Source organism: Mustela erminea, chromosome 3 (assembly GCF_009829155.1).
Source record: "Mustela erminea isolate mMusErm1 chromosome 3, mMusErm1.Pri, whole genome shotgun sequence".
Taxonomy (NCBI): Eukaryota; Metazoa; Chordata; class Mammalia; order Carnivora; family Mustelidae; genus Mustela; species Mustela erminea.
The window spans coordinates 124,236,351-124,248,142 of record NC_045616.1 but is presented as its reverse complement, the minus strand read 5'-3'; the positions used below and the strand labels follow the sequence as shown (position 1 = coordinate 124,248,142).

The window sequence follows — 11,792 nt, the reverse complement described above, 5'->3', positions numbered from 1 at the left end:
GGTGTCACATGTAAACAAATCATTTGCAAGGTGACTTCATAATGGGGTCTCAGGTTCTCATAATGAGTAGAACCCTCAGTTCAAGAGAATTGAGCCTCCAAGGATCTGCTGGGAAGCTCTTGACAGAGGGAACTCTGGTGGATGAATCACATTGTTCCTTTTGGGAAAAGATGAAAACTTTCTTTGTGGCTATTTTGGCTACCAGCTATTTCTCATGTAAGGATTTGTCAAAGAACTTGGGGGAGGGAGTAAACATTTGATTTTCTTCTAAGGGATGAAACAAGCCAACAGGAACTGTTTTCTAGATGTACTGATTTTTGAAACTTTGAAATTTCTCTCAGAGATGAATTGACTACCTCAACCAGAATGAATGGCACTGGTGAATCCATTTTTCCATATTCTAAAAACTCTGCCATAAGCAGGTTCAGACGTGAGATATCTTAAAAGATGATCGATGAGAGGTATAGTCACTATTTGACAAATAATTTGTTTTCTTGAGTTGATAATTTCATCTCCCCTCCCATCTCTTCCTAATACTTTCCCACCATACTCCCACACACTGGTATATTGTGTGTGCGTATGTGTATGTGTGTGTATTTAAATTCCTTTTACACAAAGCAGTATTAGTTTCTAACATGGCTTATGATTAGAGCACAACCTGATGTTATCAAATCTCAAGAGAGGGCTCAGCTTTTTCTAATTTACTCCAGCAAAATGGGAAGGGAAACCCATGATGTGAAACTAACTCTGCCAGCGGAGTGGTGAAGTGGAAGGGGAGGCAGGGAGGACATTCAGATACAGTAGCTGAAAGAATTCAGGCTGTTAAGTAGAATATAAAATATGAAATTCATAGGAATTTTTAATAGTTTAGGTAAGCAGGTGTTGACACAGAGATCCCAAACAGAGGAAGACATTTCCTTATAAGCAGATAGTTTGGAAAGAGGATAGTTAAGACAGGAAATAGTCAAAAAAGAAGGCAGGTATGCCAGCAGGTAGCCAGGCTGACTATGAAGAACTAGACTTTGTCTAAAAGGGGTCTACACAATGTCTGAGCAGCCCATTGGGGGATGATCTGCTGCGTCCCAGAGACTGAAGCTTGGTTTTAAATCTATTCTGCCTAAAGTAAGCATTAAACCCAAGAATGTGTTATGGTTGAATTCTCCAGTGGGCCCTAAGTGTATTTGGGGAAGTGTTTGGGGAATCAGGCATGGCTAGGCAAATCCTGCATGAAGGAGCCACATATTTTTCTAAGATTTTCATGGTTATTAACTTATATGGGATTCCTTAACGGGTTAATTAACTGGTCGCACCTCAATACTACATTTTTTACTTGATCCTTTTCCCTAAACATTTTTGTTTCAGATATTTTTGGTCAACGTCCAGTCAAGGTAAGTTTTCTACTTCTTACATGAGAATGATTTTTACAGCCTTAAGCTTCTGGTATTTCTATAAGGTGGAACCATATTAAACCACATGAAGTTGCTAATATTTGAGCACTTCTGATATACACAATGACAATGCATGTGGTTCAATCTACCCATCTCTGTCAAAATAGATTCTGGGGTAAACCAGGATTCATCTCTGTCTCCACAATTCCTCTATCCCCTTATATACCACTAGCAATGAAAGCTCCTTATTTCTAGTTTTCATTTCTTTCCTACCTCTAAATTCATTGCTATTGCCTGCATATTAAGTTCTCCTCACCTCTTGCCTGTATATTGCAATGGCCACCCAATGGTCTTCTTGGACTGAGTCTGATACAGGGGTTGGCAAACTATGGCCACCTATTTTTGGAAATAGAGTTTTACTGGAACACAGCCATGCTCACTACTCTATGTACTGTCGCTGGCTATTTTTAGGCTACAACAACAGAGCTGGGTAGTTGCAATAGAGATGACATGGCTTAAAAATTATAAAATATTTCTACCTAGTTCTTCATAGGAAAAGCTCGCCAATTCCTGTATGAACTCTACACTATAAGTGTCGGCCTTCTAAAATGAAAATCTGATTCAGATATCTTTCTCTCTAGAACAGTGACTTCTAGTACTGGTGGGAGATAAACCTTTTTGCATGCTCTACAATACCTTCTTCAACTTAGATTCTTTCTCCCTAACAGCAGAATTCCCTTTTCTCACCTTAGTTCTAGGTAATTTAAGCTATTTTGGATTCCATGCTATTTCAATTTTGTCTTTGTGTATATAATTCTCTCTAATCAAATTATCCTTCTTTTCATACTCGTATCCAATTTTAGAAAGCATTTTCATCTTGTAAGAACCCATTGTAAAGATCCCATTTTTTGGTAAAGCCTTCCTAAACAAACCTTACTCATTAAAAGAGGAGATGAGAGACATAAAAAGTATTTCCCCTAAAGTTATTTGAGTATCTTCTAATAATATTAGTGATGATTTTAGCTAATTTGACAATGAATATTTTTTATTGCAGTAGTCACAGCTTTTCTTTAAAGCATGTTAGGAAAAAATAGAATTACAAATCCAAGATAATCATGGATATTCGTGTTCAGGATAATTCTAGGATGAGTAGTGAAGTTTAAAAAAAAGAAACCCATTCAACAAAAAATATTTTTAAAGAAAAATGGCCATGAATTTGGAAGGAATTATGAATCAAATAACTGAAATTGGCAAACACTCCTGTCGGTAACAAGGGCCATTTAAGTTTCATAGACAGGGCAGTCCCCTGATCTATGGATATGTGGATATACTGTGATCTGAGCCAATGAAGTAGAAATCTGTGGCAACTCACTCCTTATCTGCTCATTACATGGTGCTCAGGAACTCTCCAAGCCCCCCTTCTACCTATAGATAATTTACTGTCACACAAGTCCTCTAAATCCAGCTTACTCCAACTCTTGGACTATGAAGGAAGAAAAATAAAATGAGGAGATATTAAGGAAATCTCTGCTCACTATTCCAGCCTCTTAATCCCCAGAGGACTGGATGATAGCCAATACCAGAGTGGGACCACGCAGGGTATTTTGATGTGGGCACCACAGTTAAAGGGGGTTTTGATGAACTAAAATGATTCCAGAAGCACTTGGACAGTGGTTGTAGGCATTTTTGTCTCTTCCCAAAACGTTCTTTCCCTTCTAAGAAGTTACAGATATATTTTATACAGCTGAAGTTCGGGGCTGTATAGCCTCATCTGCCTTTCAAAGTGGACATCCCAAAGGCTCTGACTGCTGCATTTAAGATAAGGAAGTTTTGATGTTTATAATGTGAAGAAAGACATATTTTATCATTATGTCCTGTCTGCACAAAATAAAATTTCCAAGCACTAATATTTAGAAGCCATTAAGAGATCATTACAGGATAGACAGTTTGACCTGTAAGTTTTGTTTTAGGGCGTTTCATGCAGTTATTATGAAAGGACGTCTATACAAAAGAAACATACATGCTCCATAAGAGTCAGCCCGTTATGTGCTTCTAATAATGTTACATATTCTAATACCTGCGTGTACTGCTTCGCTAACATGTAAGTGAAAACACCATACACAAAACAGAAACTTCTTTTAAGAATCTAATGGGAAGCTGACTGATAATCTATGGAACTGCTGAATCACTATATTGTACACCTGGAACCCATATAACACTGTATGCTAACTACACTGGAATTAAAACTAAAAACAAAAACCAAAAAACAAAACCCTTCTACACATTTTGGAAAATGTGTGTGAAGTCTTCAAGATGTGATTCTGTAAGTTAAAAGTGTCACTTGGGTTTCAGTTTGGCTGACTGAACATAAGGGGTGGGGGTGGGGAGAACCGGGGACTAAACCCCTGGGATTGGGAGCCCCACCTCCAGCCCCAGGAGAGAAGCCACCCTCTATATGTTTTGAACATTAGGCTTCAATAAGAGATTATATGTGAAAAAAATTTCTGTTCCTAAAATGTTTGAAAATCACAGTTGTATGAAAACTCACGCTTTTCAACCCAAGACTAAAGCAGCAAGTCCCAGCACTGAGTCAGAAGGTTGGGTCCTGCCCCGTGGTTGAGCGGTAACTGGGAACTCTGATAAGACCTCCCTACCTCAACTTCTCATCGACACGTCTGAGATAAGATTTCCTGCTTTACTTCCTAAATACATTATGAACACTGACTCTTCTTTCCTGGTATTTTCAAACATACAAAGCTCTTTGCGGCTTCGGGACCTTTGGGCAAACTGTCCTCTCTCCTACAAGAATTTTTTCCCCAGCTTTTCATAGGACTTGTTCTTCTCATTATCTGAGCTTCAGTCTAAATGCATCTCCCTTATAGATGCCTCCCCTGGCCATCCTACCTAAAATAGATTTACCTCTGATAGTTTCCATGTGCTTCTGTTTCCTTCATAATCTTTAGCGTAACTGCCAGATATTTTATTTTGCTGTTTATGTTTGGCCTGTCACCAAAAATAAGCTCCACGAAGTCAGAGGGCAGGTTTGGGATTTATTCTCAGCACTTAATACAGTGTCTAGTGCCAAGTAAGCACCATAAGTACTTGTTGAATGAATGAACAAATGAGCAAATGGGTTCTTAAGGGGGGTGAATGGGACCCTGGGCATAAAAAGCATTTTTAAATTTAAAGCACCTTTTTATAAGTAATTCATTTTTTTAGTTTTAGAAGTACTGCATTGGCTTAATCTCTCAGCTGAGTTGGTGGTTAAGACTAAAGGCTCTGACTCTATAGACTAGGATTGAAATTTGAGGTCTTCTATTTAAACCATATGACCTAGAACAGATAACTTAACCTCAGTAATTACCTGAGAAGCTGACTGTGAGAACTGAAAAAGATACTGCAGAAGGGGCCCTTAGCATAATGCCTGTGTCATGGAAGGCCCTCAGTAACTACTAGCCATTAGTGTCCTTGTTGTCTTGCTTCCAACTAGACAACGAACCATCTAGGTGTGCCTGAGGATGAAGGTTTTTCTGGAATGTGAGACTTTGAGTGCTAAAACAGAACAATCTCAGACAAACCAAAATAACCGGTCACCTTCCCATCAATAGGCCTTCCTATCTAGGCCCTAGTTCTCCTTCCGTATTTACCAATTCTTTCCTTCACTCAGACGTATGATCTATACCATAGTCATCCTCAGCCAGTGCAATGGTATCTTCCAGACAATATCAAGATCTCATCTCATATGTAGTGGTCATGAATAATCTCATGGCACACACTGAGGTTTCTTAGAGGAAAGAAACTGTACAGACTATCCCTTCTCCAAATTTATTTTTAGCTCTTCCTTAGGATCCCATTTCAGGGAAATGAAAAAGAACTTCTCGTTGCCAAGAATTTATCCTTAGGGTGTTATTTTAAAAGCAGAGTGAATAATCAATTTACTCTTTTAGCGTATACAATTCACTGGTCGCTAGTGTATTTAGAGTGTAGAGTGACCATCAACACTATCTAATTTCAGAATAAATTTCATCAAAAAGAAACATGTATCCTTTCTACCATCCCACTAGGACCTGGCAAACCACTAATCTACTTTCTGTCTGTGTGGATTTGCTTATTCTGAACAATTAGTATGGATGGAATCATACAATAGGTGACTTTTTGTTTCTGACTTCTTTCATTCAGCATAAGGTTATCAAAGTACATCCATGTTGTAGAACGTATCCGCTCATGCCTTTTTATGGTGGAGTAATAGTCCATTGCATGGCTATACCACATTGCTTTTATCCATTTTTCCATTAATGAGCATTGGGTTGTTTGCACTTTTTGGCTATCACGAGTTATGCTGCTATGAACATTCATGTACAATTTGGGTGAACCTTTTCATTTCTCTTGGGTAAATACCTAGGAGTGGAATTTCCAAGTTAAAAAATAACTCTATGTTTACTATTTGAGGGATTGTCAAACTGTTTTTCAAAGCAGCTGCAACATTTTACAATACCATAAACAATATATGAAGGTTCCACTTTCTCTACATCCTCATCAACACTTACTGGTTGATATTGTTCATCTTTTTTAGGACAACCATCCTAATGGGTATGAATTGGTATCTTGTGACTATGAGTTGCCTTTCTCTAATGACAAATGATGTTTAATATCTTCTTATGGGCTCATTAGCCATTTGTCTTATTTTCTTTGAATAACTATCTATTCAAATCCTTTGCTCACCTTTTAATAATATTATTTGCCTTTTTACTGTTGAGTTACAGGAGTTCTTTATATATTCTGGATACAAGTTCTTTATATTTATTTGCAGTATTTTCTCCCATTCTGTGGGTTGTCTTTTTTCTTTATTAATGATGTCCTATGAAGTACAAAAGATTTTAATTTTGGTGATGTTTAATTTATCTATTGGTGCTTATGCTTTAGCTGTCAAATCTAAGAAACCGGTGCTTAACCAAAGGTCACAGAGATTTACTCCTTTGTTTTCTTCTAAGGGGTTTATCATTATTAGTTCTTATACTTAGGTCTTTGATCCATTTTGAGTTAATTTTTGTATATGGTATGGGACAGGACATCCAACTTCATTGTTTTGTATATGGATATCCAATTGTCACAGTACCATTCACTGAAGACTATTCTTTCCACCCACTGAATTATCTTAATGTCCTTGTTGAAAATCAATTGTCCATAAATACAAGGGTTTATTTCTGCAGCCTCAAATTCTATGCCACTGGTCTGTATATCCATCCTTATGCCAATATCACACTGTCTTGCCATAAGGTTGGAAATTAGGAAGGGTAGATTCTTCAACTTTGTTCTTTTTTAAATTGTTCTGGTTTATTCTGGGTGCTATCCTTAGAAAGTTTTAAAGGTGTTGTCAAAGAATAATGCACAGATCTGTTCAGCATAGTAGTTTTAAGAGTAACATACTAGGAAAAAGTTAAATATTCTAATAGTAGATGATGGGTTTCAATAATTTGTAGTACAACTGCAGTCAATACTTCTTGGGAAACAGTCACAGAAAACAACTGTTTCACTGTTTATGGTAATTCTACAAATATCAGTGCTCCAATGCCCTCTGACTTTGCTAGAAATTTAGTATTTTCTAAGGTTTTCATTTTCCAAATTGTTCTTGGATGAGTTCAAAGACAGTAGTAGCAGTGGAGGGAAATACAATTTTCTTAGATAAAATCTGGCTCCCTTTTCCTATCATGGCACTGCCACTTAAATATCCTTGTCCACGTTCATCTCCCTGATGTTTAGTACACTTATGCCCTACTGCCAATCTTCTCTTTGTCCTGGTCCAGTTGAGAAATCCATTGTGCTTTTCATGCTTGGCCATTTCAGACAATTCACACATAAGAATTTTCTGAGTCCCCAGCTGTCACATTTATCTCCTTTAACTTGCGGTTTCTTTCTTCTCAGATTTTCGAGGCATTCCAAATCTGGGGCCAGGACGCATTCATGATAAGATGAGGGGACTAAGCACGACTTTACACTCTCTGCATATGTGTCTCCCTCCATCCTTCTGGTTATGGCTCAGGTTCTGCCAGTACGTTACTTATGCAGCCTGGGGCAGTTGGAAGATTGATCTGCTTGGGCAAACCAAAGGCTCTGGCCGAACATTTTGCTTCAAGGCTCATCCTTTTTAAGCCATATATAATAAAAAGAAATTTTACTAGACATTACATATTTAGTTTTCTAAAAATAAGCACAAGACGATGTTAAGTTTAAACAAGGGAAAATATGAGAATATAAAATGATATATATGGTATGATCAGACTTTTGAAAAATATATTCGTTTTATATACATGGAACTATAAAACACATTAAAGAGAATACAGGATGGGAATTTTGAAAACTTACAAATAAATGGATGTAACTTCTGTGCTTATTTCAAGCCAGGCACTGTATATGCTACTACATAGTAATTATCTCATTCAATATTCAAAATTATCCTGTGAAGGAGGTATTGGTATTCATTCCCATTTTATAGATAGTGAAACTGAGGCTTAGGGTAATTTAGGGACATATCCAAGATCTCATAGCTCACAAGGGTAAAAACCAAGAGACGAGTCTAGAAATCTGACATCCAGAGCCTTCAAGTTAAACTTTGCAATATCTTATCTCATGACTAGGATCTTATATTTGGCTAGAGCTTTAGGATTTTTCAGAATAATTTCTCATATTTATCAATTTGTCTCATGAATATTTAATAAGTACCTTGTAAGTTCACGACACTGTGCTAGGTGCAGGAAAAGGGGAAAAAATATACTACTATCATAAATAATGCATGATCATAAAGACTGCTGCAGCTTAGAAAGCACTTTCCCAAACAAGGCACCTGTGAGACCCACACATACTGCCCTGTAGGCAGGAATATAATTATTCCCTTTTTTACATATAAAAAGAATGGATTCCAAAGTTAATTGTTGCCCAATGTCACATAGGAAGTATTTATAGAAGACGAACATTTTTATCATTGCCCAGTAGCTCCTATGTGGCTAGTTTATTATTTTTTTAAAGTGGACCGTTTTTGTGGGGGGGCTGCTGGATGACTCCATTGGTAAAGCATCTGACTCTTGATTTCCACTCAGGTCACTCAGATGTGAGTCGTGAGATGGAGCCCTACCTGCAGCTCTGCACTCAACGGGCAGTCTGCTGGAGATTTTCTCCTCCTCTCCCTCTGCCCATCCTCCTTCTCTAAAATAAATAAATCCATGAAAAAAATGGACCACTTTTTCATGAAAAATGCAATAGCAAAAGCCCATTAACTATAATTTAGAACAAAATGTAGTCATTGGCTTGCTGTTATTATATTTGGCCAAAAAGGGCAAATAACTTCATTTATGTTTTCCACATTGCTGTCTTTATCTTGCTCTTGACCTCTTTGTCCTCTGTCTTGCTCTTGTCCTTTGCCCCAAACAATAAAAACCCTTCCTGCCTGAAGTTCATAGAGTACTCTCACAGTGAGCCTCAAAGAGCTTTCTCAGTAGGTACCCACAGTAATGGCCATTTTACAAGTAAGGCAATTCTGGTTCAGAAAAGTGAAAAAACTTCCTGAGAGTACCTCAGTGAACCACTGTTTGTCCCTCCCTGTACTTCTTAACATACAAGTTCACACATTTGCTAAAAGCTCTAATAATTTTTCACCATGATTACAAAGTGGAGGATTCCCCAGGGTGAAGGAAGGGTGAGGGGAGAGCCTATCTGTGTAGCTATGGATTTTCTGTAAGTCAGAGGTTTATAAATCAAGGCCTCCCTTCCCTTAAAATCCTCACTGGAGTACAGCTAGGCTAGAAGGGTTATGTTGCATATAAATGGTCTCTAAATATTTATATCAATTTCTCTTAGAGCTTTGAAACTCACTCTTCATATTCAGTACAATGGAAAATGCAGAAAGACCGAAAAAGTCTGGGATGTGACATGATTTTCCTTTGTCAGGAGTGAACCCATCTGAATTAAGCATCATCTTTCCTTCAAAAAGTGGAATTCATGGTATTACTTTATTTTCAAAAAATTAATAAATCTTATCCTAATGGAAAGCCCCTTTTTAACTTGATATTTTTAATTAGATGCGCCAGAATTGTGTTTCTAGAAATAGACACCTGAATAGAAAGTGAACCCTGACTTTGAGCAACTCATAGTCTGATAGGCTAATTGGACAATTTATTCATTTATTCGGTCAATATTCTGTAAGTACTCATAAGACTGCAATTTGGTTAAATTCTGGGACCTCAATGGTAATCAAAACAGGTCTACGTCGTTGTGCAGTTTACAATCCAGCGAACAAACAAGAAAATGAATGCTATTTAAAAATATGTGGGGAAGAAAAAAACCGCATGACTTCTAGGAGCCAATCTTGGCATTGTTGCAGGTTAGCCTCCTCTAGTAGCTAGGCCTTGATGTCCTGTTTAACTTAAATAATTTCATGGAACATTAACACCCAGCAAAGCTGCGGTGACTCAAGACAAAGACAGTACTACTCCATGATCACACCTGAACAAAGGCTAAACTTGAACATTATGCAATCTACAAAATGCCAAACATCCCCTAACTAGACTAATGTTAAGTGACTGCTGCTTCTCCACCAATTACAGCTTTAGCCTTTGGCTATTATTCCTTCTTTCTAAATAAGACTTTCTGAGATCTCAAAGCTCAGAAATGCTCCACTCTTGAGGGCATGCAATCTACAGCAAAGCCAGTCTTCCTTAAATTTTCCCCCAATTAGTTTAACAAGCCCAAATCCTACAGTAAATGTTTCCTAATATCCTTTTACTGAGCTACCCTGTGACTTCCCATGTGCATTCTCCCTCTCCACAACAAATTATCAATGCAACTTGTTCAACTCAAATGTTCCTGGTGTTCTTCGGCTGAAGGGCATTGACAAATGCAAAACTTGAAAGTGGCAACAATATCATGCCTGTTGCTCAAAACCCTCTTTTTTCGCTTCTCTTTCAAGGCATTGAGAGGGGCAGGAAGAATATGAAAATAGGTGGTATTTGAACTTTTAAGGGATAAGGAATATTTTATTCATTTATTTTTTCATTCATTGACTCATATATCTTATTCCAAAAATAATTAAAGGTGACGGATATTATTCAGTGGATTCAGAAGTACAGAGTGGAGGGCAGCTCTCTGAGAACAGTCATATAAAGATAACACTGACCAAAAGAGACACATTTAGGTTTCTCTGGAACCTTCAGGTGGGATTAGGATACCCCAAGTAACACTGACCTCTCAAGAATACTTCTTTCCCCATAGCTCAAACTCTCCCTCCGCTTCCCTCCACCCAGAATGACACGTGAATGACCTCTTGTCATGTTCTACTTGACTCCCTGTCTCCATAAGGAATGGAATGAAACCCTTCATGAATGAAGGAAACCCTTCATTTCCATCCCCATTCTCAATCACCATCCCCTAATGATGGCAAGCTCAGTCTGATCTCAGGATCTAAAACAAAACAAAACAAAGGAACTCATTTATTCTCCACTAGCCTTAAAGAATTTAAGAAGCTCTAGTTCATTTCTCAGGTAAATCCAAGTCCATCTGATCTCAGAATCTAAAAAACAAAACAAAAGAAACTCATTTATTCCCCCTTTGAAGAATTTAAGAAGCTCTAGTTCATTTCTCAGGTAAATCCAAGTCCGTCCCCTCTTGGTCAAACCTAATGAGCTTTATGTTGAGTAGTACTATTCTCATAAGAGCCATTAAAATATGTGTCTGTGACTTCTGCTTGTCACAAAGACTGGAGTGGTCCTACTGGCATTCCTTGGACTAAGGCTTTATAATGCACTGAAGAGTCCTACACTGTGAAGAAACAACCCTTCCAAAATGCCAATGGTGCTTCTATTGAGAAACATCTCACTCACAGATGAAAAGTATCATCTCCCACCCTGCCTCTTCCTGTGCCCACACCGGGTATCAGTAATCAATGATTGTACATTCCACTGAGCTCTGTGTGGCCTCCAAATCTTTCTCAACATAACAATCTAGGCATGCCTTGCCGATCAGATTTGCCATGGAAGACAAAAACCAGTCTCCTTTTTAAGACCAAGGAAGCTTCATGGTTCTGGAGATGAAGTCTTCATCTGGTACCTTAGTCTTACCCCATTTCCTATGCCTGTAGCCATGTGATTATCTGACTGCTCTCCTAGTCCTAAGCCAAGGGCCCCATGAGGGAGGTAAGCTCTGTGGCTGGGATCCTGCACCATTCCCAACAAGTGTCTCTGACAGTAAATGCCAGCATGCTAGTATTCCCTCTCTGGGGGAGAAAAAAAAGAAAAGGAAAAAAAAAAAGGTCTTCCTCCTAGCACAGTGAGGGAGCTACACCCTCTAGTGGGGAAACCACATGTAACATAACCGACTTCGTCAGAGTAACAGCAAAAAGAAAATCCAAATCAAAGT

The 11,792-nt window shown here is 38.1% G+C and overlaps 1 protein-coding gene across 5 annotated transcripts; it reads left to right on the top strand.

Annotated features, from left to right (window-relative positions):
* The first annotated feature begins 80 nt into the window (after positions 1–80).
* LOC116585644 (ovomucoid-like) lies at positions 81–9,425 on the top strand. Of its 5 annotated transcripts, none has more exons than XM_032334966.1 (4): positions 81–216; positions 1,363–1,388; positions 3,359–3,489; positions 9,240–9,425. In XM_032334966.1, exons 1-4 carry the CDS (start codon positions 171–173, stop codon positions 9,313–9,315), a joined length of 279 nt encoding a protein of 92 aa, XP_032190857.1. In that variant the 5' UTR covers positions 81–170; the 3' UTR covers positions 9,316–9,425. The 5 variants fall into 5 exon arrangements, 3 of the variants coding, with proteins under 3 accessions (XP_032190857.1, XP_032190859.1, XP_032190858.1); XM_032334968.1 differs by lacking the exon at positions 9,240–9,425 and adding an exon at positions 3,921–4,715 and having other exon boundaries at positions 123–461; XR_004283741.1 differs by lacking the exon at positions 3,359–3,489 and having other exon boundaries at positions 123–461; positions 9,240–9,326.
* Positions 9,426–11,792: the final 2,367 nt, after the last annotated feature.

Coding starts and splice junctions, on each gene's coding strand:
- LOC116585644 (XM_032334966.1), top strand. CDS start 171: ATGAAAACTTTCTTTGTGGCTATTTTGGCTACCAGCTATTTCTCAT. Junction 217..1,362: donor GGCTACCAGCTATTTCTCAT/GTAAGGATTTGT, acceptor TTTTTGTTTCAG/ATATTTTTGGTCAACGTCCA. Junction 3,490..9,239: donor GTGTACTGCTTCGCTAACAT/GTAAGTGAAAAC, acceptor AATTTCTCTTAG/AGCTTTGAAACTCACTCTTC.